At 36.0% G+C, this 27798-nt stretch overlaps 1 protein-coding gene, 1 non-coding gene and 1 pseudogene across 2 annotated transcripts; 2 read left to right on the top strand and 1 right to left on the bottom strand.

Moving 5' to 3' along the window:
• The first annotated feature begins 1172 nt into the window (after nucleotides 1–1172).
• On the top strand, nucleotides 1173–5028 carry LOC18051351. The gene is made up of 5 exons (XM_024191011.1): nucleotides 1173–2106; nucleotides 2199–2360; nucleotides 2979–3513; nucleotides 3648–3755; nucleotides 3831–5028. Exons 1-5 carry the CDS (start codon nucleotides 1894–1896, stop codon nucleotides 4478–4480), a joined length of 1668 nt encoding a protein of 555 aa, XP_024046779.1. The 5' UTR covers nucleotides 1173–1893; the 3' UTR covers nucleotides 4481–5028.
• A 684-nt stretch (nucleotides 5029–5712) lies between these two features.
• LOC18051350 lies at nucleotides 5713–8392 on the top strand (annotated as a pseudogene).
• A 7085-nt stretch (nucleotides 8393–15477) lies between these two features.
• Nucleotides 15478–15581, bottom strand: LOC112101312. Its single transcript, XR_002907438.1, has one exon. It is a non-coding gene; the product is annotated as a small nucleolar RNA R71 (small nucleolar RNA).
• Nucleotides 15582–27798: the final 12217 nt, after the last annotated feature.

The raw sequence follows: 27798 nt of genomic DNA, 5'->3' as shown, positions 1-27798 counted from the left end.
AATAATGAAAATTGTTGCCATTTGGGCTGCTTTTCTTTTTTGTCATATCAGGGAATTTAATAGGTATGCAATCTTGTGTATGTTTTGAAGTCATAATAAAAGTAATATGTGTTGTCGTAACCTTCTTATGTGGTAATATGATTGCAAACTTGTCATTCCTCGCTGTTGAAATTCACATATCCGACTAGTTATTCTACAACTCTTGTGATGGAAAATGGAAATAAACTCTTTATGTCCAGGAATTCGGCAAAGAATGGTCTGTCCGCACAAAACTTTTTGATTAATCATGTCAGTTTTAAACAGGTCATCTTTTAATACAAAATCATTCATTATCTATTATTGCACAAGATTTTGATTTGCACCAGGTATTTGGTTTGCAAATGACCACCTGCAGCTTTGCAAGCAGTCTAATTTATTTTCCACCATAACATCCTTTGTGTCATCTGGATTATCTCCATTTCCCAATTATGAATTTAATACATATCCATCAGCACTATGCCAGGGGGTTGGATCTCTATCAGCCTGCTCCTGTAACATCCCGATTTTCTTATGTCCTTATCTCTTTTAATATTTTGAATTTCTATTAATTTTTTAAATTCAAATTTAATTTAAAGACTGAGTTAAGTTGGACAAGAATTGTAGATTTGGACAACCCCTTTATATTTGAATTGTATTAGTTATTGGTAGTGCTATAGTGGAAGCTTATGTTATTAAGTAACGTGGGTATTAAACAAAAGAGAGAGAAGAAACGAGAACAAAAGAAAAGAATGAGTGCAGCGGAAGAGAACTATGGTGTGTTTGCTGAGTTTTCATGAAACTGAAGAAATTTGGAGGAAGCAGGTAGCTTGAAAACGATTCTTGGACAAGGAAGTGGCTGTCGTTGGGAGGTTTATTGGAATTGGGTGAAGTGTTATATGCAGTATTGAGTTTATGTTCTTCATTTACGGTTGTTGTAGTTTCTTATAATTTCTCTCTACTTTATAGAAGGAGTTTCTGTTGTTAATCAACCAGAGGATCTTGCAGCAAATCAGGATTGATCAGGATTAAATCTGTGATTGGAATATTTTCCAACAAATAGTATTATTTTATTATAATTAATTCTTTAGCATCTGTTTTGATAATGCTTGCATTAGTATTGCTGTAATGATATAAATGATAGTCCTATAAATGGACAACTCTTTTCTTTAATCTTATCCCAACTAAATCCATGTGTAAATTAAGATTATTAATTCTATAATTATAGGATTAAATTTAAATTTAGTCTCCTTTAGTCCAATCCAACAATGGTGCTTGGGTGAATAAGCTAATTATATCCTTTGGACAGTTGCTTGGATGTGATATTACTGAGCTATACCATTATTCGCTCTATTTCCTTGCTTCAAGCATTTCCTAATTTCAGGTTATGAATATGCACTAGATTACTATTGACGTAATTGTTTTTGTAAGTGTACTTGAATGATCAATCACCTTTTACCTTATATGCTGTTGCAGTGAACTCATAGGGGTTTTTTTAGGTCGCTTTACCCTCTAATAGTTTGATAATCATTCCTAGGACTCCAATATTTGATTGCTTATTTGCGAGAGGCTTTTCCATTATCTACAGATTATTCTTCATTACACTATATAAGTATGGAGAAAAAAATGAGGAAAAAAATATAACGGGTAAAAACATCAAGAAACCAGATACCAAAACATCAAGAAACCAGATACTTTTTATTGTTTAGCCTACTTCGTGTTCATTGTGTATACTTTATTCATTAATTATTCACTGTCACATTATTTACTGTCACTTTCCTTTGGCCTCCATAAACCAGATACCAAAACGACGTGCCAAACCGCGTTTTGAAACTCAACCCCTGTTGTTTCACCCCACCAACGGCTCTTTATCAGAAAATGCAGAATGATTTGAGCTTTAATTGTGGCAAGCAAGGCCTCTGGGTAGGATCTTGCCCTTCTATATCTCCAAGAAAATCACCGCCTGCCGCCGCCGGCAACAGTCGTGATTATCCGGAGATTCAGTGCCGCTGTGGTAAAGGGCCCTGTGTTGTAAAAGTCTCTAATTCTGTGAACAACCCTGGCAGGAGGTACTACTCTTGCCCTGTACAGGTTAGTGTCTTGATGGTTTATGAGCTGAAAATGCTACAGTAACTTCCGATTTTATTTTTTTAAAGTTGGGTTCATTTTGTTTACATCTTTAGGGTGCTGAACGCTGTAGATTTTTCAAGTGGGTTGATGAAATGAAAGATGCTGGTCAGAAACCGTATCCCAAGTGTTCTTGTGGAGCTGGAACCTGTAAAAAGGAAAAGAAATTTAGTGGGCCGAATGCAGGTCGTAGCTACTTTGTTTGCCCTATCAAGAAGGTATAGATAGCCTTTGTCCTTTAATTATTTGTAGTGGTTGGTAGCCGCTATGTTTTTTATCTGTAGTCTACTGATTTTAGTGCAACTTAAGGGTATTCACATTCTCGATACAGCTTTTTGTTTGACTCAAGTAATGCCGATGCTTTAAACTCGCTCAAAGGCAGTAATTTTAAGCTCCGAGCCACTGTCTGAGTTTACCCAAATGAATGGAGGGATCGAGTCTCTATATGATTCCCTTCATGAATTTATGTCTTTTATGAGCATTTCTTCTATCCTTGCAGTTGGTGATGCCATTCTTCAGATGGCTACAGATGGGTTTTTGTCTCTGCCCTGGTTGTCATTCTAATCTTTTGGGAATTTAATGTTGTAGTCATTAGTTAGCATTTTCCAGTTCCAGCTGACTTTTGTAACTTAAAGTATCTGTTTATATTTCAAATTGCAGTTTACCTTATTCATTTTATTGGCATAATAGGAAATTAGTTTTAAAGGTAACATTTCAATCGTCGATCGAATGCTTTAACTGTGGAGTACTTGGTGTAGATAACATATGTTATAGAACTTGCAGCTTATATATGGATGTCGCTGGATTCTGATCTAAGTATTGTGAATTTGACTTAGGGACTTGGAGCTTGTCCATTCTTTCAATGGGAGGATACCCAATCAGATACTAAAGTTAATGAGCATGGAGATGAAAGCAAAGGGTATAGCGCTTCTCTATCTGCGGGTGATAGCCATAAAACCTTTGATATTGTGAACAATGACTTATGCAAGAGTGACAATTTGAGTGTTGAGCACCCTGAGAGGCTGGAATTTGGGTTACCGAAGGTGGACAACGCTAATATTTTCTCGAATTCTACTATTAGTCCTATGTTGTCTGCACAAGATGATGTATTGCTGACAGAGAGCCACGGATCTGGTAAAAATTCAGACAGTTTGTCTGCGAACCAACATGATCCATCGCCATTTGTGGCACCTGAGAATGAAAATTCTGTCCTTGATTCTGCTAAAGGCAACCTAGTCGTGCAGGAGGCAGAGTCATGGGATTTAATGGTGGGGAAAGCAGCAGTTGTTCGTTTAATGTCCCGTTCAGTGATTCACTGCTATCAGACGGAGTTCTTTAGGGAGATTTCTTTTGCTGCAGCCACAAACAGAGGTGTAGTTTTCTTCTTTCCACTCTTTCGTAATGACTATTAATTCACGTAAACAGATCATGCTTCTGTTTTGTATCATACCCAATTATTGAGATAATCTTTCATTTTTATGCATTTACTCTTTTCTGGTTTACAGATATAGTTTATCAAAGTTTAGCTCTGCATATTCTTGGTTGGCTGGGCAGGCTAGCTTTTCCTCCTTCGCGATGCTTAACAGATCGTCCGCCTGCTCCATTCTTTTGTGGTATGTTTTCACACATATATTAGCTGGATAATTTTCATCCATTTTTGGATTCTGACTGCCACCATATTTTTATAGTAATCTTCCCGTCTTTCAATCCCATCTTTGTCCCTCAAGATGGAGCCACCCTATTTCCCGAAGGCTCAGCTGACTTGTCATGTTGCGTTTCCAATACGGATGATGACAAAGTATCACCATCAACTCCTAGGCAAGATCTGCAACTTTGGAATGGTGATCTTCAAAAATCATCAGCCCTCAAACGTTCTTCCACTACCATGGATGAAAACGTAGGGAGCACAATGAAAAGATTTCTTCGGGACACAGCGCTGCGTTTTCATCAGATTTTGATGAATCAGAACTCGACCGATCAATCTGATCCTGATTCCATAATTAGGGGGGTTAGTGAACTGTTTTCTGTTTGTGAGTCAATTGCGAGTAACCCAGTTACGAAGAGTCTGAAGGAATATGTTGACTCTAACTTAAGATTTGGTGCCATTGAGCGGTCCGTCTGTAATGAACACTCCCTGGAAGAGCTTATTGAGTCATACAATGAAGAAAAAGATCGATTTGCTGATATTTCTAAACTCTATGGAAAGGCTGTTACTGATTTGGAAGCATCTATTGAGCGTGGACAATCGTTGCAAGAAGAGGCTTCATGTCTGAGGGACAAGCTTTCTCAAATTGAGAACCAAGTATCCTGCTGTCAAAGTATCCTGCTGTCAAGCTGAGACTTCTGAGCACAAGTTTCGCGTAGATGTTATTTCTAGAGATATGTTGGAGTCAAAGAAAAGCATGGAAAAAGCTGAGGAAGCTTTGGAACTTTGTAAGCAGAAGGAAGAGGAGCTTCTTGCGGCAAAGGCAGCATTGGAGAAGGCGAGAATCCAACTTCAACAGCAATGTTGCATTTGATCTTTCTTGATCTCTAATCCGATTATCCTGCTTGATATGTAATTTAATGGACCTTTTTTGTTTATGTAAATTGTAGATTTATCAGTGCAGCAGTCAGGAAGTTTGTGGGTTGCATCCTAGGAAGCGGAGAAGGCTACTATTTTCGCAATGAGAAAAATACTAAACTTTGCTGAAGGTTGCATCAGAGAATAGGAGGCAGCATGGGAAATAATGTTTTGTATTAGTCATAGAACTTACTTATGTGTGTAAATTTAGGCAATGTCTAGCTGACTTGGAAGTTGGAAGCAAGTGATGTAAAACTCTCTCATGCATGTGTAACCTGATGAAACTCACTGTATATGTATAAAAGAGTTTGTAAATTCTTGCATATGTTCTTCTTGGTCTTCGCTTGCACAAGGACCTTCTGGTAGGCTCTTTGCATTTTGCATAGTCTCAAAACATCAATCAAAAGTAAAATGCAGTCCCATATTGCAAGGCACGATAACTTTTCAGCTTCTACCACAATTCATGAGGTAGAAAGAGTCAAAAACTTTGAATTCTTCTTTTACCATTCTCAGTTTAATTTCTTCATGACTCTGGACAACAATCTGATTAAGCCTCTGGTGAAGATGGCATCTCACTCGGCAATAGGCACAAAAATCATATGATAAATCCGTCACGTATACAGAAAATTATACGGTGAGCTAGTGGATAAGGAATAGCATTGATGCTGCGATTAACCAAACAATGCCAAAAAAAGATGGGAAATTGCTCGCTCTAACTCTAACGTGAACAATTGTATGCCTATAAAAACATATTACGCGTCACATTTATGTAAATTATGATATGATAGGTGACATAGCCACAAGTGAAGCACACATTCGGCCAGTAGCTCAGGAGCCGACCTCACAATTGATTCCTCGAATCTTGAAGCTGGTTGGACGCACAAATCTCACGAGACAGCAACGCATACCAAAGAGAATATGAGTCCCTTTGGGAAAAAGGAAATAAAAAAAACACTTTTTAATTAACAGAAACAAAATTAATTTACTTTTTTAAAAAAAAAGTATAAATAAAATAAAATAAAAAAGACCACAATCTTCTCTGCCTTTACCTGTCCCTATGGATCACAAATTCACAATCACAACTCATTAAATAATACACTTCACAACAACACAAACAAAACAAGAAAAAAAAATTACATTTTTATCTTTCGATGGGCACGTTCTTGGAAGCAGATTTGGCCGTTGATTCCATTCCATCACGGCCAAAATGTCCTCTCCGATGACGACTTAGACTCAGTATTTGTTCAAATCTTTGACTCAAAACACGCGCGCGGGGTTCCTCTGTTTTTATGGTTTATTAATGGCGACACAGCAAAGCAATGGGAGCAATCCGGTGAAAAAGGCGGGGACTAGTGTAACCATGGAGCACGTGTTATTGGCTTTAGGTGAGAGTAAAGAAGAAAGAGATCAGAGAATCCGAGCTCTTTTTAATTTTTTTGATGTCAATAATTCTGGGTATTTAGATTATGCAAAGATAGAGGCAGGGCTCTCTTCGCTGAATATACCCTCCGAGTACAAGTATGCAAGGGATTTGTTGAATGTTTGTGATTCTAATCAAGATGGCGTGTTGATTATCAAGAGTTTCGTCGCTATATGGATGATAAGGAGCTCGAGCTTTACAGGATTTTTCAAGCCATCGATGTTGAACACAATGGTGGCATTTTGCCTGAAGAGCTTTATCATGCGCTTGTCAAGGCAGGTCCGTTTCGTGTTTTAACTTGATTATTGCTTGATGGGTATGTGAATTATCTTCATTTTGGTTCTGTTGATAAGATTTGTTTATAATTTTGTGATGGGTATGAAGAAACATTAGTTTTTCTTCCACTTTTTTGCTGTGTAGATATGAGATTAAGTTAAATTTGTTTTTGTACATAGTTTAGCAACTTGATGTTAGAATGTTAGAAATTGGTTTTATGTTTTCGCGGATTGTGTTTGGTCTATAAGCCACACCAGTCTCTCTCTTGTAGGAATTGAAATTGATGATGAGGAGCTCGCTACTTTTGTTGAGCGTGTGGATAAGGATAATAATGGAGTTATAACATTTGAAGAGTGGGGGGACTTTCTTCTGTTGTATCCTCATGAGGCAACTATGGAGAACATTTATCATTACTTAGAAAGGGTGTGTCTTGTTGATATTGGGGAACAGGCTGCCATACCTGAGGGTATCAGTAAGCATGTGCATGCAAATCGATATTTGATTGCTGGAGGAGTTGCTGGAGCAACATCTCGGACAGCAACTGCTCCTCTTGATCGTCTAAAGGTTGTTTTGCAAGTACAAACAACAAGAGCTCATATTATGCCAGCAATAAGGGATATATGGAGGGATGGAGGTATCTTGGGGTTTTTTCGAGGCAATGGATTGAATGTCTTAAAAGTGGCACCTGAAAGTGCTATCAAATTTTACACTTATGAAAGATTGAAAAAATTAATTGCCAAAGTTGAAGGGGATGAAGAGAAGACCAATATCGGTGCCTCAGGGCGCCTTTTCGCTGGTGGGTTGGCAGGTGCCATGGCACAGACAGCCATTTATCCGATGGATCTTGTGAAAACCCGGTTACAAACTTATGTTTGTGAAGGAGGAAAAGTTCCAAAAATAGGGGCAATGTCGAGAGATATATTGGTTCAAGAGGGACCCCGTGCATTCTATAGAGGCCTTGTTCCTTCACTTCTTGGGATCATCCCTTATGCTGGGATTGATCTAGCTGCATATGAAAGTTTCAAAGAAATGTCCAAGAAGTACATTCTTCATGACAGTGGTAAACTTATCTTTTCTTCAGTCTTATATCATTTCCCGTCTCAGATTTGCCTTCATTTTGAATGCTTTTTATACCTTTTTGTAGAGCCCGGTCCTCTAGTGCAACTGGGATGCGGAACTTTTTCTGGAGCTTTAGGAGCAACATGTGTATACCCATTGCAGGTTGTCAGAACAAGGTAAATTGTGGTTGTGGTGTTTATGTGAATACCTTGTCGCTTTCATTCACTCACAGTGCACTGAGCCTAATTTCACTTCTGGTCTCAGAATGCAAGCTCAGTGCATGAACACAGAAAGCGCTTATACAGGAATGTCCGATGTATTTAAGAGAACATTTAAAAGTGAAGGATTAAGGGGATTCTACAAAGGGTTGTTCTCTAATCTGCTGAAAGTTGTTCCATCTGCCAGCATTACTTACATGGTTTATGAAGCCATGAAAAAGAGCCTGGAACTGGAATATTGACTATGCTGCTATATCCAATTGCTATTTAGATTGACATGGCTGACTATTGAGTTGACAAACAGTGGGACGTCTCTTGATACAGACTGACGAGAAGAATAAGGTTTCATGACTGAGTTAGTTATATTATTGTTTCAATTACAATACAGGCACAATTTTTATCATAAAATACATTGAACTAGCAAAACTGACTTTTACTGGTGGCAGCTTGATGCTTCTTTCAAGTGCATATGCATTTGCACAAATTATTTGTATGATAACAAAGCATATGAAACAATAACCTCTTAAAAGAAACGGTTTTGTAATTCTTTTGGCAGTTATTTTTTTAAAATCAAAATCGATATGTCTGTTTCATTTCCAAATGCCTGTCAAGTCTGATACTGATGGGTTAGTACCATTTGATAGAGGAACTGTGATTGCAATTACAGTATCATTTGTTTAGAGGAACTATCCTTGAGATTGCGAAAATCCCATTATTTGTTTCAATGTCTCTAATCAAAATTCCCTTGTGTATTGGTGCTAAATTCTGGTTCATGATGTTGTCATTTGTTATTTTCATCAAATGTTACTTTCCTATGCCATTTGGTAAGTGACAGTGTAAGATGTGTAACTATTTAGTTTTAGAAGGGTTTCGGAATTTTGAAAATGGGGTTCACTTTAGCAGCACGAACTTTATTTTTTGAGCAAATATTTTGTTGCAGAGAGGCTAGTGTGCTATTACGTTAAAGGATAAGATTTATGTTGAAGGTCAAGATGTATATTCACGTAATTGCAAAATTGTTATGCTAGACATTTTTTTATTTGGCTGTAGTTGATATGGTGTGAGTTGCATGAGTATTTGAGTAACAAGCATTACGAGAGTGGTGATAAAACTAATGCCTGCCATGAAAGAGAGATTGTAGGTTACCTATAGAGTTTTGTTTGTCAAACGAAGGTTTCTTATAAGAAGTGCTTATAAGTAATTAGTGAATGTTCTTTCTGTAAGAGTCTTGACATTGTTATTTGAAATAAGTGGGAAAGAAGACTGAACCTATCAAACCAGCCAGTAGCAAATAGAGTCAAGCGTAAAAATCATTTTATATATATTTTGCAAATAATATATCTTAACATAATTGAAAAATATAAATTTATTTCCAATATTCTTTTATATGAATGTCCAGCTTTAACTTTGTTAAGAAGAAAAAGGAGTGAAAAAGTGAGAGCAATGTTACAATAAAGAAGATATGCTATGAAGCAAATTTGTTCTTTGGCTGATCTCAGGCTTTCAAGGCCAATGAAGGCAAATCCCACCACTTAAAAATCCCGTGCAAACAAGTCTTATGTTCGTTTTTGCAGGACCATTTAAAATTTATTAGAGTTCAGATTTATCGAGATAAAAAATTTAAGAAAAATAAAATTTTTAAAGTGAAATTTGATGGAAACATGGTTAATTTTAACGCATGGCTTTTGTATTTTATAAATTTAATTGAGATACTTTAAGAAATGAAATTTAAATCGGTGGAAGCACGTTTTATATAAAGGCCATGTGATGACCCAAAAGGCCCGGCCCGAGAACATAACATTAAAACCCAACTAGCGGTCAAGATCCACAACTGACTCATCCAACGGTGATGAACAACGCAATTCCCATTTTTATACAATCAAAAGTTTGCGCGGTTATTATTTCACTACCATTCCGTTAATAACGTTAAAGAACATTAAAAATTTGCTAATGTCTTGCTAATATAATAAGGGCATAAAAGATATTTCCAAATATCAGGGCATTAAAGACATTCCGGACCTGCCAAAACGCTGCGTTTTGGCAAAATATTTGAGAACAAAATCGATCGGCCCTCTCTCTCACTATGGAACCTCTGTCTCCGATCTCTCTCCCTCGCTGCTGAGTGATGGCCGACTCCACTACTGTTTGCGCTCTCCACTGTGAGTTGTTGACTCTTCCTTTTTATTGGCTTATTGTTCATTAGTTTTTTTCGTTAATTAAATTGTTATTATTTTTTATTGTGAATGATACTTGAATTTCATAGATTATAATATTAATTTTGTAGTACAATTTTTTGTTATTGTGTTCTTGTCGTTTTCCAAGGTACTGACATTACAATTTTGTTAAATTTGTTAATTTTGTGTTAATTTTGTGTTAATTGTGTTATTATTGAAGATCCAGCTTTGAGAATGTTTCCTTATTTTTTGTAGATTTTATAGATCTTGTTACCAATATAAGCGTGTAATTTTTGTTCATTATTTGCTTTTTATAGTTAAGTTGTGAATTGTGTTATGTTCATATTACCAGAATTAACAATCTTACTACACTGGTTGCTTTTTGTAGATCATGTTACCAATACAACTACATATAATCTACAAAGACAAAAAATATTGTAAAAGATTGATTGAACCAGATGAATACAGTCTACTGCAGTTGAAGAATAAGGTGGTGAAGATTACGAGTGAAGACAGGTTGACCACTCCTGAAAGTGTGCAATTACTTGTCACAAGCCCAAGGAGTAATATGGAAGTCATTGTAGATTCTGATGCAATGTTGCGGATTATGTTCACGTTACACGACGGATTTGAAGTGACGGTGTATGAGGTTAGTGTGTTGCCAACCCTACGTCTTGATTTACCACTTGGTGGGGTGCTATAATCTCTGCTACATGCCTTAGGAGTTCAGCTATCTACAGAGCAAGTTGCATGTGTAAATGAAAGTGGAAATGAACCACAATCTAGGCATGAATGCATACATGGGCCACAAGCAAACCTTGCTGAGAATGTTGGGTGTGAGACTAATGAGACTGATGCTAATGAAGATGAATCACCTTTTAAGAGCGAAGGCGAGATGAACTATAAATTATTGGGAATGAGAATGTTCAGCAGAATATTGATGACGATGACGATGATGATTGGTTGTCATATTTTGACAAGTAATTTGCTGCTGATGGTAGTCGTATAAATCACTAAAACATAGTTGAGGATGCAAAAATTATGGACGATGGGGGATCTAGTTTTGACAACGAATCAATTGATACAGATCCTCAATTATTGGCTAATACATCTGACTCAGATTATGATTTACGCACTACTCAATTGAAAGATTATATTGAAGTGTATATGTATAAGTCAAGGGCTGATGGTAAGCATAGGTTGAGGTTAGGATATGTGTTTGATGATGTTGACCACTTTAGATTTTTTGTGATGCTATCTCTTAACTTGTTAACTTTAGATTTTTGTTGAGATATTGACGAGTGGTAGCTGATAGGTAATCTAAAATTTTCTGTTACAACAAAAATTTAAGAGTCAGTAATAGAAGACATGGAGGCCTAACTAAGAATTTTAGATTTGTGGCAAAAAGTGAGAATTGTTTGACTATTTTCTAGACTCTCCGATTCTCTGTAAAATATTTAGCTACTACCATATATACATAATGTTGATAGAAGTACAAGATTATTGTGATCAATATAACCAAAAATTAATTTGCAAATATAATTTTGTTTTTGTTTATATATTTATATTTTCCGGTCAATAATGTTGCTCCTGTCTTTTTATTTGTGAATTTGGGAATAGGTTCTCCAAAATGATATTGATTTGTTAAATCCTCCGGCTTAGCTTGAGAAGAAGAAGCACAAGCTTAAGCGTCTTGTTGAGTCACTCAATTCCTTTTTCATGGTAATGTGCCTTCTATTAATGTTTTATTGTTGATGTTGTTACTGTGTCAGAATCTTCTGTTAGAATGATAATAGGCTTATTTTCCAATTTTTCCAAATGTTATGATATTGTAATTCTAAAGTTTTTATTTGTGGAAGTACAAAATCTCAAATGTATTGTTCATAGCATAATGATGATAAGAAGTGGACTTCTATGAAATAGTATTTGTTTTAAAATCAAATGTTTGTTATGAGTTTGAATTCTATCTTTAAGTCATAACTCGTCGTTGACTCTTTTTTCTTCTTAAGTAAAATACTAATAAATTAGTGGCAATGTATCTGGCTGAGTTTGGTTTTTTTAATTCTTTTTCGTATTATACAATTTGTTGGACTGACTGCTTTTTCCTTTTCACATTATTGATGTAGGATGTGAAATGTCAGGGTTGCTTCAACATATAAGTTTCTTGAGTTTCTATTTACATTTTTATTTAAATTTATAAATAGATATTGAGATTACAAAAACTCAAGAAACTTACATGTTGAAGCAAGGGTTGTTTAAGTGAGGTTAGTAGTGTGTTTGAAAAAGGGTTGTTAGTGTTCAAGTGAGGCAGGTGGTATGTTATGAACAAGACGTTTGAGATTTTGTACTTCCACAAATAAAAACTTTAGAATTACAATATCACAACCTTTGGAAGAATTGGAAAATAAACCCCTAAAATGCAAAAGGGCTAGTGGTAGAAGTGTAATATGAACTCACCATGTTTGTGGAAATACAATATCATATGTTTCGAGGAACTATCCTTGAGATTACAAAAACTCCAATATTTGTTTCAATTTCTTCAATCAAAATTCCCTTGTGCATTCGTGTTACATTCTGATTCATAATGTTGTCATTTGCTATTTTCACCAAATATTACTTTCTTGTGCCATTTGTTGTTATTTACACTGTTGTAAGGCTTGAAAATGGGCTTCATTTTATCGGAATGGACTTGATTTGTTTGAGCAAATATTTTGGTGCAAAGAAAGTAGTATGGTGTCAATGTTGAAGGACAAGATGTATATCACTATAACTGAAAAATTGTTACTCGACATTTTATTCTTTGGCTGTTGTTGATATGATGTCTGCTGCATGAGTATTTGAGTAACAATAGTGAAATTCGCATCATACTTAATACCATTCTTAGTACAACGATGACCTTTTTGCTATATTGACTAAACTTCTTTAGAAATTGCAAAAACTTTTAATGAACTTAAGTGACTTATACATCTAAATTTCTCCTATTAACCCCTTAACTACTTGAATTTGGATTCTAGTAATTAGGATTCACTAATATACTATTTTATGTTTATTTTTAAAATATTCTAATATTTTTTCTATTTCAATTTACTAAGTTACGGACAGCGAAATGTGAACAATTTTAAAGATTAGTTATTTATAATATTTCTATCATAACTTCTTCTAAATTGATAATTTATGATTTATGTTTCCTATTCTATTTCCTATATTATATCCTCAGCTTAATATTACGATCTATATGACTCTCTATTATGGCTAATATTCCTAAATTATCGGCATGTTAAATGTACAATGCAATTCTTATTTTTATACAATCATTTTTGTTTCGTTTCACACCTCACCGTCTACTGAGTGACTTGTTGAGTGTTAGAAAATGCATATTTATAAAGGAGAAAACCGTCATTTTACATTTCAAGTCTTACTAACAACCCTTATTTTTATGTATTTAACCTTCTTGTGATTTAATTACATGTGTTTTATTTTAATTAAGTATTTTATGTATTTTAGGGGCATCATAGTCATTTCACAATAAACGAGAAATCAGATGGCAAAACGGACATCACTTTTGAACTTAGGACGGTCGAAAACCTTAAGAGGAGCATAAAAGGAAAAATGGCACTGTTCACATGTACGGTACTATTCACGTGTACGGTACTGTTCACGACACTGTTCACATAGACGGATGATGACGTGGCATTGACCGATGATGTGGCATTGACTGATGAGGTGTCACGATCCTGTTGGACTAAAATTCTTATGTACTGTTGATGGTGACGTGGCAGCATATCAATGGCCGAAAAATCTCGCGTACGGTGCATGCATCACACAGGATTATTTTCAACCAAACCGCGTTACTGTTCATCCGGGTCAAACCGCGTTACTGTTCAAAGTCGGGTCAAACCGTGTTACTGTTCATCCGCGTGGTCAAACCGTGGACTGTTGACTGATGACGTGGCGCAATCCTGAGCGTCCAAACTATTTTTAATCCGATGGCCATGATTTACTCCATGTATCTATAAAAAGGGGGTCTCTCCCCCCTAATTTGATATCTCTGAATCCATTTTTGGGATCCATTTTCTGTAATTCCTTCTCCATCTTGTATTTTCTTCGTATTTTAATAAATTCCCATTTTGCCCCTAGTTCAATTATGAGTGGCTAATTTTCTTTCAAGCTTGGGTTGAAGGTGAAGTCTCAACATGTGTCATGGGCTTTATTTGGTAAATTTATTTTCTCTTCCCCTCTAGTTTTTGTGGATGTTTTGACTTCTCGTCGACAAATAATACTAATCTTGTCTAGTACCGCCTTGGTTTCACCGGCCCTCTGGTACAAGGTTATTATTATTTGGCACGATAAGCCCTTAGCACCATATTGATTAGAGCGTGGTTCATGAGATGTGGATTCCCCCCTCATGATTTAATTGGCATTAATACGAATTATTTAGCCCATGATGCATGTTGATACGGATCCAAATACCCAAGTACGTCATTTCAATATAATTCTCGTCAATTTATTCTCGCCATTTCAATACCAATTTTAGAATTTATTCTCGCCATTTCAATTCCAATTTTAGAATTTATTCTCGCCATTTTAATTTAATTATTAGCATATTCCAAATCATTTCCACCATAAATCCAACTACCCATTTACAAAATTAATTCTATATATAATTAAAATCCACCTCCTCGTGGGATCGACACTTGTCACCATTGATCTACACTACAATAGATTCGTGCGCTTGCGAGTACATTAAAATTTGCACAACAAGTTTTTGGCGCCGTTGCCGGGGAGGTAAGTAATTTTAATTCATAAAATTAATTTTTGTGAATAATTTCTTTTATTTGTTTTCTTGTATTTTTTTTTATTAAAAAAAAAGAAAAAGAAAAAAAAAGTGAATCTACATTTAAAGGTTAGTATTTCTTTTATTTTTTCTCTTCTTTAAAATTCTGTAATTTAATTTTCAATTTATTTTTCTTTGTAATTTTTTTTGTTTATTTTATTAATTTAATTTTTAGTTAATTTATTTCACGTATTTATTTTTGTGTATTTTTATAGAAAGTTTGTAATAGCGCAATAAGGTTAGTATCGTAATTTCTCCCTCTTCTTTATTTTTATTTATTTTGTTCCCATCTTTATTTTTTATTTTATTTGTTTTGCATGCATGGTCGAAGGTCATTATTACCCAATCTTGAACCTATAGACTTTGAACTTGAGAAAACACTTCGCACACACAAACAAGTAAAAAATAAAATGGATTTGCAACCACAGGAGAGGCCATTTAAGGATTATTTCAGTCCTTTAGCAAATTTGAGCACATCATGTATAAGATACCCAAATGTAGCTGCTAGGAGCTTTGAACTAAAACCTAGTGTGCTAAATTGTCTCCCCACATTCTATGGCTTAGAAAATGAGGACCCATATAATCATCTGAATGATTTTCATGCTATTTGTCAAACTTTTAAATACGAGAATTTTTCAGACGATGATGTTAAACTTAGATTATTCCCATTTTCTTTAAAAGATAGAGCTCGTTCATGGCTTAATACATTGCCTGCTAATAGCATTGCATCATGGGAACAAATGGTTACAAAATTTTTGAATAAATATTTTCCAGTGCATAAAACCAATGCTATTCGCAGGGAAATCTCGGAGTTTACCCAGAGAGAGGACGAGCAATTTTTCGAAACATGGGAGCGATTCAATGGGCTACTCTTGAAGTGTCCACATCATGGGTATGAGAAATGGCACCAATGCCAATACTTTTTGGAGGGATTATTGCCGAATGTGCAAGAATGGCTAATGGCAACAAGTGGAGGAGAGCTAATGTCAAAAAGTGCATCAGAAATTTGGGAATTCTTCCAGCGACAAGCAGATAATTCCCAACAACGGAGTCGATCACTCAGGACTACTAGAAGAATTAAAGGAGTGAATGAGGTTCAAATTGGCGAATCAACTTCAGGAATCAAAGAAGTCAAGGAGATGGTTGAAGGTCTTGCTCGACAAATAGCATCGTTATCGACTGCTAAATCAACAGAACCACATGACCATGACTCATACTCAGATCAAGCCAATGCCATAGGTGTAATGAGAAAGCCATCAAATTACAACCCATACTCCAACACATATAACCCTGGATGGAGAGACCACCCCAATTTTTCATGGTCTCAAGGATTCCAACAGAATGGACCAGCAGCTCCAGCTCCACCAATTCCTCAAAATCCTCAAGCCTCTCAGCCCCCATTCAGACCATACAATCAGAACCAAAACTACTCTCAACCTAGACCATGGGAGGATTCATTCCAGAATCTCAAGAATCTTACTCACTCTACGATTGAGCAACAGAACCGCACCATTGATGGACTACGAAATGAGTTGAGAGCAGGCTTCAACTTACAAGCTCAATCAGTTTCAAGCCTCGAGAAGATGGTGGGACAACTTGCTTCTTCAGTTCAGACCTTGGCAATGACTGTTGAGAAAGGAAAATTTCCAAGTCAACCAGTGCCTAATCCTAAAGGAGTACATGAAGCAAGTACCAGTTCACCACAGCAGCATGGAGAGGTCAAAGCAGTAATGACCTTGCGAAAAGGAAAAGAAGTCGACAACAAAGTGGAGATGCCGGTGACAAAAGAAAATCAAATTGTTCCTGTGAGTGTTGAGGACTCACCACCGGAGGAGAAAGAAGAAACCAACCCACGAGAATACGTTCCGAAAGCTCCATTTCCTCAGAGGTTAGCGAAAGGCAAGAAGGGAAAATCCACAGGTGAGATTCTCGAAATCTTCAAACAGGTAAGTGTTAACATCCCTTTACTTGATGCTATTAAACAAGTTCCATCTTATGCCAAGTTTCTTAAAGACCTTTGTACTAAAAAGAGAAATATGCATGTTCAAAAGAAGGCATTTTTAACAGAAAACGTTAGTTCTATACTCCAACATAAAATTCCTTTAAAATGCAAAGACCCAGGCTCCCCCACTATCTCATGTAGCATAGGGAACCACACAATTGAGAATGCTTTGTTGGATTTAGGAGCTAGTGTAAATCTGTTACCTTATTCAGTGTTTGTGAAACTTGGACTTGGAGAATTACACCCAACTCCAGTGGTGTTACAGCTTGCAGATCGGTCCACGAAAATACCTCGTGGTATTGTGGAGGACGTGCTTATCCAGGTAGACAAGTTTTATTTTCCTGTTGATTTCATTGTAATTGACACTCAACCAATACAGGATTCAAGGAAGCACATCCCCATTATTCTAGGCCGACCTTTCTTGGCAACTGCGGATGCTCACATTCAATGCAGGACTGGAAATATGCAGTTGTCCTTCGGCAACATGACTATGGAGCTAAACATTTTCAACATTGCCAAACAACCTCACAGTGCAGATGATGGAATTGTTGATGTGGATTTAATTGAAGCATTAGTTGATGATACTTTTGTTTCAAACCTTAGTGATGATCCTTTACAAACATGTTTAACTCACTTTGGTTTTGATTTTGATATTGACAGATCGGTCGAAGAGGTCAATGCCCTGCTTGACTCAGCACCATCTATAGACACTAATAAATGGAAGTCAAGAGTTGAGCAACTAGTACCATCAGAGAAGCAACTCATCCCATCATCAGAATCACCACCGAAACTCGAGCTCAAACCATTACCCAACACATTGGAATATGCATTTTTGGGAGAAGAAAATACTCTGCCGGTAATCATCTCATCATCCCTAAACGACGAACAAAAAGGTAAGTTGTTGGATGTTTTAAAAGAGCACAAAGGAGCATTAGGATGGACCATAGCAGACATAAAAGGTATAAACCCAGTAGACTGCATGCATTACATTCACCTTGATGAAAATGCTAAAACTACTAGGGAAATGCAACGTCGGTTAAATCCTAATATGAAAGAAGTTGTTAGAACTGAAGTCCTTAAGCTATTAGATGCAGGTATCATTTACCCAATTTCTGATAGTTCATGGGTCAGTCCTGTGCAAGTTGTCCCCAAAAAGTCAGGAGTCACAGTAGTTACTAATGCAGATAATGAATTGATACCAACTAGAGTAACTACAGGATGGCGTGTATGCATTGATTATAGAAAGTTGAATTCTGTCACACGTAAAGACCATTTTCCTTTACCATTTATCGATCAAATGCTTGATAGATTGGCAGGTCATGAATTTTATTGCTTTCTAGATGGCTACTCAGGATATAATCAGATTCCCATAGCACCAAAAGATCAAGAGAAAACTACTTTCACTTGCCCTTTTGGCACATTTGCATATAGGAGAATGCCATTTGGATTATGCAATGCACCTGCTACATTTCAACGATGCATGTTGAGCATTTTTTCTGATATGGTTGAACGATTCCTTGAAGTCTTTATGGATGACTTTTCTGTCTTTGGCAACTCGTTTGATCAATGTTTACATCATCTAACACTAGTTCTGCAGAGATGTATCGAGAAGAACTTGATTTTAAATTGGGAGAAATGCCATTTTATGGTAAAACAAGGTATTGTTCTCGGTCACATTATTTCGAGCAAAGGTATTGAGGTTGACAAAGCCAAGGTGGATCTCATTTCTAATCTTCCTCCACCCAAAACAGTCAGAGAAGTAAGATCTTTCCTTGGGCATGCTGGGTTCTATAGACGTTTCATTAAAGATTTTAGCAAAGTTTCTAGACCCTTATGCAATCTACTTGCTAAGGATGTACCTTTTGTCTTTAATGATTCATGTCTTGTTGCGTTTGAAAAATTAAAACAGTTGTTGACATCATCACCCATCATTCAGGCCCCAAACTGGAGCTTACCATTTGAGCTAATGTGTGATGCATCTGATTATGCAGTAGGAGCAGTATTAGGACAAAGAGTTGATCGAATTCCCCACGTTATTTACTATGCTAGTATGACATTGAATGATGCACAGTTGAACTATTCAACTACTGAAAAAGAAATGCTAGCAGTAGTGTTTGCATTAGAAAAATTTCGATCATATCTCATTGGTTGTAAAATAATTATATTCACGGATCATGCTGCTCTTAAATATCTTCTCACAAAAAAAGATGCAAAAGCCAGATTAATTCGTTGGGTGTTACTTTTACAGGAGTTCGACTTGGAATTCAAAGATAAGAAAGGCACAGTGAATGTTGTGGCGGACCACCTCTCTCGTCTCCATTTTGACACAATTACAGAATCATTACCATTGAATGAGTCATTTCCAGATGAACAATTAATGAATGTGGAAATATTACCTTGGTATGCTGATATAGTTAATTATCTTGTTACAGGTAAACTTCCAGAGCATTGGACCAAGCAAGACAAGGCTAAATTCTTTGCAGAGATAAAGAATTTCTTTTGGGATGACCCATATTTATTCAAGTATTGTGCAGACCAAATTGTTAGACGATGTGTCCCAGAAAGTGAAATTCAGAATATCCTTTCATTCTGCCATGAACAAGCTTGTGGAGGCCATTTTAGCGCTAAGAAAACAGCGACTAAAGTTTTACAATGTGGTTTCTATTGGCCAACTATATTTCGAGATGCTTACACTTTCTGTTCTTCATGTGATAGGTGTCAACGAATGGGGAGCATTACACGAAGGAACATGATGCCATTAAATCCAATTTTAGTGGTTGAAATTTTTGACGTATGGGGTATCGACTTCATGGGACCTTTTCCCCTGTCTTTTGGCCATCAATACATATTGGTTGGTGTTGACTACGTATCGAAATGGGTAGAAGCATTTCCATGTAGAACCAATGATCACAAGGTGGTGATAGCATTTTTGAAAAGCAACATTGTTTCACGCTTTGGATTCCCTCGAGCGATAATCAGTGATGGTGGTGCCCACTTTTGTAACAAAGCATTCAAAGCTCTTTTGACAAAGTATTCAATCACACACAAAGTGGCGACTCCGTATCATCCGCAAACCAGTGGCCAAGTTGAGATCTCCAATCGAGAAATAAAGCACATATTAGAAAAGACGGTGAGGTCGGACAGAAAAGATTGGTCATTAAGACTTGATGATGCCTTATGGGCATATAAAACGGCTTTCAAGACCCCGATTGGGATGTCACCCTACAGGCTAGTGTATGGAAAAGCTTGCCACCTACCTGTGGAACTTGAGCATCGTGCGTATTGGGCCATCAAGAAATTCAACTTTGACATGCAGCAAGCTAGCTCAGAAAGAAGATTACAACTGGCAGAACTTGAAGAAATTCGCAATGATGCATACGAAAATGCCAAGATTTACAAGCAACGAATGAAAGTCTTCCATGACAAGCACGTTATGAAAAAATCGTTCACTCCAGGTCAGAAAGTGCTTTTATTCAATTCTCGCCTGCACCTATTCCCAGGTAAGTTACGCTCTCGTTGGTCTGGTCCATTTATTGTACATACTGTTTTTCCACATGGGGCAATTGAAATTAAGGACCCAAAGAATGGTGTCACGTTTAAAGTTAATGGTCAAAGATTAAAGCCATATCTAGAGTACCAACCACATGAAGAAGACACCGAAATAAATTTGAGTGACCCACCAAATTTGAATTGATTTTTCTTTTCGTTGATTTGATTTTGTTTTCTTTCTTTATATTATTCTTCTGCTAATTGAAATTATTTTTGCATAAGTGTGTTTGTTTAACTATTAAGTTTTCTTTTATCATTTTTACTCATGAGTACCTTACTTAGACCGTTCCTCCTGAACATTCTTAAACCACTTCAACGTGTCAAAACTCATCTCAAACGGCAGATTCAATTTTGTAAAACACATCGCATTTGGGCTCTACAGCCACCAGAGTTAGTAGCCTATGTTGAGGGTTTAGAAAGCCAACTCAGAGACATTGAGAGAAGTGTTTACGACATCCAGTTGGAGCTTGAGGTAAATTCAATAAGAGGACGATTTTAATTTTCTTTGTGTGTTTTAATTTATTTTTTCTGTTTGAGTGCTTTAGTTTGTTACCCCGGTGAAGTGGCGGATAACGGTACTCCGTGACAATCAAGTCGGTTACTTCAGTTTCCCATAATAACTGATATTCTGAGGCGAAGGTATGGACAGAAACGAGATTCTAGCGAAGCTTCACAAGCGATTCCCTTCACTTCCTCAGAATGCCCTCCTTACGATCTATAAAGCTCGGTCCGAACGCATGCGATTGCTCATGAGGAATAACATACCTGCTGATATCCGTTGGTTAATTGAGGCAAAAGTACGATCGGCAGGTGAGTTACCTCCAAAATTTATTGCATACATGCCTGGTTGTGGTAAAGGAAATTATGCAAGAAAACGACGAGCTCGAAGAATTTCTGTTGCTTGTCATAAGTGTGCCAGAATGAGTTGCAATAAAAACCCATGTTCTTTAGGAATGATGTCTGATAACAGGGAAGATAAGATTCAATTCATTAGGGATGGCTTGAATAAGGAGTCATTGGATGATATCCTTTTGTCTCTTGAAACGCATCCCAGTGGATATGTGCAAGGAGCGATTCTCCAGTTACGGCCATTATTCCAGAAAGAGCATGCACGATATAGTCTTGGGAATCTGACTATAAACGACCATGTTTGCCAGTTTATAAGAAAACTGGATAGGAAGCCTATCCTCGACCCATAGAGGGCGTTCAAGCCGTTTCTGGACGTAAAACCAGAGGAAGATGTGAGCCACAGTCGCAACTACCTGTAAATATCCTTTTACTTTACTGTTATTTTTGTTTTATTGTGTGCATTATTGTCTTTAATAATTTTATTACTGTTTGCTTTTTTTTTCTTATTACTGTTTACTTTTTCCTTTTTACTGTTTCCTTTTTGACTCGCGAGCCACGTGCTTTACGCGTTATTTGACACTGACATATTACCTCATACACAACCATGACCCACTATCACCAAGACTCTTAAATGTGATATCTTTTGTCAAGCACTCACAAATTGTTTTTGAGAAATATCACAATGGCAGCTACTCCCAATAGACAATTCAAGAACATTTGTGTGCTTTCCGAATTTACCTATGGCAAACATAAAGAGTTCGTTGAGGCAGCCATAGATCTTGGTCGAAGCATAGCAGCGAGAAAATTACACTTGGTGTATGGAGGAGGTAACCGAGGGTTATCCAAAATGGTCTCAGAAGCAGCTTTTATCAGAGGAAGTCAAGTGTTAGGCATCATCCCAAGAGCCCTAAAACCTTTGGGCAGTTCGTCTGACTCATCAACTGGAGAAGAGTTAGTCGTCTCAGGTATGCAAGAAAGAATAACTGAAATGCTTAATCATGCTGATGCTTTTATTTTCCTTCCAGGAGATCTTGCAACACTAGAGGCACTTATCACGCTAGCATCTTGGGCCCATCTGCACATCCACTAGAAACCCATCGGTTTGTTAAATGTCAATAACTTTTATGATGGCTTTATCGCATTTCTTAACCATGCAATAAAAAACTATTTCATTCCCTCTAATGCGAAAAAACTCTTTATTTGTGCTCACACTGCTAATGAGCTACTTGATATGTTACAAGCTTATCGACCGGAGCCAGACCCCTGGACCTTTGTGTTGGAGCGTCCAAATAATGATGGTAACAGTAGCCGCAGTAAGAAGTACAAATTAGATTTAACTCTCCGCCTGTAAATATTTTCTTCTGTGTTGCACCACCCAGGTGATGTCTTCTAAACTCTACTTCTTTCATTTCAAACATTGAGGACAATGTTTCGTTCTGGTTGGGGGGAGGGAATAGTCGACAATTGTGGAATTTTGGTTAAGTTTTTACTAATTTTTTGTTGTAGAAACTAACTGTTGCTAACTTTTTGTGTTGAAGATGGCTGAATATGGAGTGTAGTGACTCTAGAAACGCATCTTCATCGTTTAAAAAAAAATTAAAAAAAAAAACTTAAAAAAAAAATTCAGACATTTTCTTTTTCTTTATTATGTGTTTATGTTTATTTTTCCTCTTTTTAATTTCTCCTCTATAAATATACATTTTCTAACTTTTGAGTCGAAGATGGCTGAATATGGAGTGTAGTTCCTCTAGAAACGCATCTTCTTTTAAAAAAAAAAAAATCATTTTCGTTTTCTATCATTTTACTTGTAACTTTTCTAATTAGTTTTTATGCATCATTTTCACATTTCTGCATGCATATTTTCCTTTCATGCTTAGAATAGATTGGGGGGTAGAATGTTGTTTAAAATAATAATAATAATAATAATAATAATAAAATTGTGTGATTTATTTTAACATTGGATGACATGATTAATTTCAAATTTTAGTATTTGTATTATCTTTGGTCTTAAGTGATGTTACATTATGTTTGCTACTCTACATGTTGATGTTGGAGACAAATATGAGTTGCTTGAAGGAATGAACATGTCATAATAAATACCAAGTGAGTTTTTGAGCCTATCATTTTTCTTGGAGAGTAACCCTTTTGCCCATTCTTTATACAGCTTAACAGTTTATTATTGTATACACGATCTCTAGATTTCTTTTGAGTTAACCCTTAATAAAAATAAAAATAAAAAAAATAAAAAAAAAGTGTGTTGCTACATTTGGAGGCCCATCTAACTAGTAGATATGGAAGGTTATTTAGAGCCCTAAAAGACGATGGAAAGGCCATCTTTGATCCGTTTGAGCCTTTCTAGCCATCCCTTTTATTAAATATCCATAGTTAACCCTTTTGAGCCTTTAAAAAAAAAAAAAATTTCTTTGTCAACTTATCATCTTGACCCACTCCGATTTGGAGTATTACCCGATATCTTATAAGTTCCATCACCTATTTATGTTTGAGAAAATGTAAATAATTATGTTGTTCAGTGAAGTTATAGCAAAAAAAAAAAAAAAAACAACAAAACAAAAGTTGTTGTTTCAAAAGAATAAAAATAACAATAATAGGTGAAATCCACCTTGCAATTTCTAAAAAAAAAAAAAAATTCTCTGCATTTTTCTCAAACATACACTTTGTTTTCCTTATTTCCCTTCTTTGTTAACCATGTCCCTAACCTACGTTACGTCCTAATAAAAGTCCTTCTTGATTTTAGGGAACTATAATTCGAAGTAGAAGCTAGTTATATGGGCTAAAAAGATGTAGTGATGCATAATTAAAAAAAAAAGATAAATAAAGTGGGTTGACTTACATTTTATTTGACTTGAGATCGTATTATTTCTAAGCTGAGGGCATATTTATTTCATCTTGGTGAGAGCATGTGATATCACTTCTTTATTATTTTCTCTCTCAATTACCATTCATTGGAGTGACTATTTTTATTGGGTTTAATTTATTTGTGAGAGTGTCACTACTTCCAGTGAGATTTTGGGGTTGACATGTCATTCTTGAAAGTAGCTATAACAAAGTCTACTGGGCTAATTCATGTGGATGGTTGATGTGGGTGTGATGTTGCTTTAGACTGGAGATAATGCTTATACTTTTATTTGATTGCTATCATTAATCTGATTGAATAAACACGAGTGTTTCTAAAAAAAAAAAAAAATCATTTTGAATTTGAATTTTGTTTTCGCTTTATTTGCTAGGGACTAGCAATAAGCTGGTTGGGGGGTGTGTTGAGTGTTAGAAAATGCATATTTATAAAGGAGAAAACCGTCATTTTACATTTCAAGTCTTACTAACAACCCTTATTTTTATGTATTTAACCTTCTTGTGATTTAATTACATGTGTTTTATTTTAATTAAGTATTTTATGTATTTTAGGGGCATCATAGTCATTTCACAATAAACGAGAAATCAGATGGCAAAACGGACATCACTTTTGAACTTAGGACGGTCGAAAACCTTAAGAGGAGCATAAAAGGAAAAATGGCACTGTTCACATGTACGGTACTATTCACGTGTACGGTACTGTTCACGACACTGTTCACATAGACGGATGATGACGTGGCATTGACCGATGATGTGGCATTGACTGATGAGGTGTCACGATCCTGTTGGACTAAAATTCTTATGTACTGTTGATGGTGACGTGGCAGCATATCAATGGCCGAAAAATCTCGCGTACGGTGCATGCATCACACAGGATTATTTTCAACCAAACCGCGTTACTGTTCATCCGGGTCAAACCGCGTTACTGTTCAAAGTCGGGTCAAACCGTGTTACTGTTCATCCGCGTGGTCAAACCGTGGACTGTTGACTGATGACGTGGCGCAATCCTGAGCGTCCAAACTATTTTTAATCCGATGGCCATGATTTACTCCATGTATCTATAAAAAGGGGGTCTCTCCCCCCTAATTTGATATCTCTGAATCCATTTTTGGGATCCATTTTCTGTAATTCCTTCTCCATCTTGTATTTTCTTCGTATTTTAATAAATTCCCATTTTGCCCCTAGTTCAATTATGAGTGGCTAATTTTCTTTCAAGCTTGGGTTGAAGGTGAAGTCTCAACATGTGTCATGGGCTTTATTTGGTAAATTTATTTTCTCTTCCCCTCTAGTTTTTGTGGATGTTTTGACTTCTCGTCGACAAATAATACTAATCTTGTCTAGTACCGCCTTGGTTTCACCGGCCCTCTGGTACAAGGTTATTATTATTTGGCACGATAAGCCCTTAGCACCATATTGATTAGAGCGTGGTTCATGAGATGTGGATTCCCCCCTCATGATTTAATTGGCATTAATACGAATTATTTAGCCCATGATGCATGTTGATACGGATCCAAATACCCAAGTACGTCATTTCAATATAATTCTCGTCAATTTATTCTCGCCATTTCAATACCAATTTTAGAATTTATTCTCGCCATTTCAATTCCAATTTTAGAATTTATTCTCGCCATTTTAATTTAATTATTAGCATATTCCAAATCATTTCCACCATAAATCCAACTACCCATTTACAAAATTAATTCTATATATAATTAAAATCCACCTCCTCGTGGGATCGACACTTGTCACCATTGATCTACACTACAATAGATTCGTGCGCTTGCGAGTACATTAAAATTTGCACAACATGACTCTCTGTTGTTAGGGTTTTCTAGGGTTTCCTTCTAGTTCTCCTATAGCATTCGTAAATATGGTGAGTTCATATTGCACTTCTACCACTAGCCCTTTTGCATTTTAGGGGCTTATTTTCCAATTATTCCGAAAGTTGTGATATTGTAATTCTAAAGTTTTTATTTATGGAAGTACAAAATCTCAAATGTCTTGTTCATAGCATAATGATGATAAGAAGTGGACGTCTAGGAAATAATATTGGTTTTAAAATAAAATGTTTATTATGAGTTTGAATTCTTATTTTTATACAATAATCTTTATTTCGTTTCACACCTCACCGTTTGCTGAGTGACTCTCTGTTGTTAGGGTTTTCTAGGGTTTCCTTCTGGTTCTCCTATAGCATTTGCAAATATGGTGAGTTCATATTGCACTTCTACCACTAGCCCTTTTGCATTTTAGGGGCTTATTTTCCAATTCTTCCGAAGGCAGTGATATTGTAATTCTAAAATTTTTATTTGCGGAAGTACAAAATCTCAAATGTCTTGTTCATAGCATAATGATGATAAGAAATGGACTTCTAGGAAATAATATTGGTTTTAAAATCAAATGTTTGTTATGATTTGAATTCTTATTTTTATACAATCATCTTTGTTTCGTTTCACACCTCACCCTGCTGAGTGACTCTCTGTTGTTAGGGTTTTCTAGGGTTTCCTTCTAGTTCTCCTATAGCATTTGCAAATATGGTGAGTTCATATTGCACATCTACCACTAGCCCTTTTGCATTTTAGGGGCTTATTTTTCAATTCTTCCGAAGTTGTGATATTGTAATTCTAATGGTTTTATTTGTGGAAGCACAAAATCTCAAATCTCTTGTTCATAGCATAATGATGATATGAAGTGGACTTCTAGGAAATAATATTGGTTTTAAAATCAAATGTTTGTTATGATTTGAATTCTTATTTTTATACAATCATCTTTATTTCGTTTCTCACCTCACCGTCTGCTGAGTGACTCTCTGTTGTTAGGGTTTTCTAGGGTTTCCTTCTGGTTCTCCTATAGCATTTACAAATATGGTGAGTTCATATTGCACTTCTACCACTAGCCCTTTTGCATTTTAGGGGCTTATTTTCTAATTCTTCCAAAGGTTGTGATATTGTAATTCTAAAGGTTTTATTTGTGGAAGTACAAAATCTCAAATGTCTTGTTCATAGCATAATGATGATAAGAAGTGGACTTCTAGGAAATAATATTGGTTTTAAAATGAAATGTTTGTTATGATTTGAATTCTTATTTTTATACAATCATCTTTATTTCGTTTCACACCTCACCGTCTGCTGAGTGACTCTCTGTTGTTAGGGTTTTCTAGGGTTTCCTTCTGGTTCTTCTATAGCATTTGCAAATATGGTTAGAGCATATTGCACTTCTACCACTAGCCCTTTTGCATTTTAGGGGCTTATTTTCCAATTCTTCCGAAGGTTGTGATATTTTATTTCTAAAATTTTTACGTGTGGAAGTACAAAATCTCAAATGTCTTGTTCATAGCATAATGATGATAAGAAGTGGACATCTACAAAATAATATTGGTTTTAAATTCAAATATTTTTTCATGAATTTGAATTCTTATTTTTATACAATCATCTTTGTTTCATTTCACACCTCACCGTCTGCTGAGTGGCTCTCTGTTGTTAGGGTTTTCTAGGGTTTCCTTCTAGTTCTTGTATAGCATTTGCAAATATGGTGAGATCATATTGCACTTCTACCACTAGCCGTTTTGCATTTTAGGGGCTTATTTTCCAATTCTTCCGAAGGTTATGATATTGTAATTTAAAATTTTTATTTGTGCAAGTACAAAATCTCGAATGTCTTTTTCATAGCATAATGATGATAAGAAGTGGACTTCTAGGAAATAATATTGGTTTTAAAATAAAATGTTTATTATGAGTTTGAATTCTTATTTTTATACAATCATCTTTGTTTCGTTTCACACCTCACCGTTTGCTGAGTGACTCTCTGTTGTTAGGATTTTCTAGGGTTTCCTTCTGGTTCTCCT

This window comes from Citrus clementina, unplaced genomic scaffold (genome assembly GCF_000493195.1).
Source record: "Citrus clementina cultivar Clemenules unplaced genomic scaffold, Citrus_clementina_v1.0 scaffold_2, whole genome shotgun sequence".
Taxonomy (NCBI): domain Eukaryota; kingdom Viridiplantae; phylum Streptophyta; class Magnoliopsida; order Sapindales; family Rutaceae; genus Citrus; species Citrus x clementina.
This window is presented reverse-complemented; position numbering and strand designations above follow the sequence as displayed.

Coding starts and splice junctions, on each gene's coding strand:
- LOC18051351 (XM_024191011.1), top strand. CDS start 1,894: ATGCAGAATGATTTGAGCTTTAATTGTGGCAAGCAAGGCCTCTGGGTA. Junction 2,361..2,978: donor TTGTTTGCCCTATCAAGAAG/GTATAGATAGCC, acceptor AATTTGACTTAG/GGACTTGGAGCTTGTCCATT. Junction 3,756..3,830: donor GCCTGCTCCATTCTTTTGTG/GTATGTTTTCAC, acceptor ATATTTTTATAG/TAATCTTCCCGTCTTTCAAT.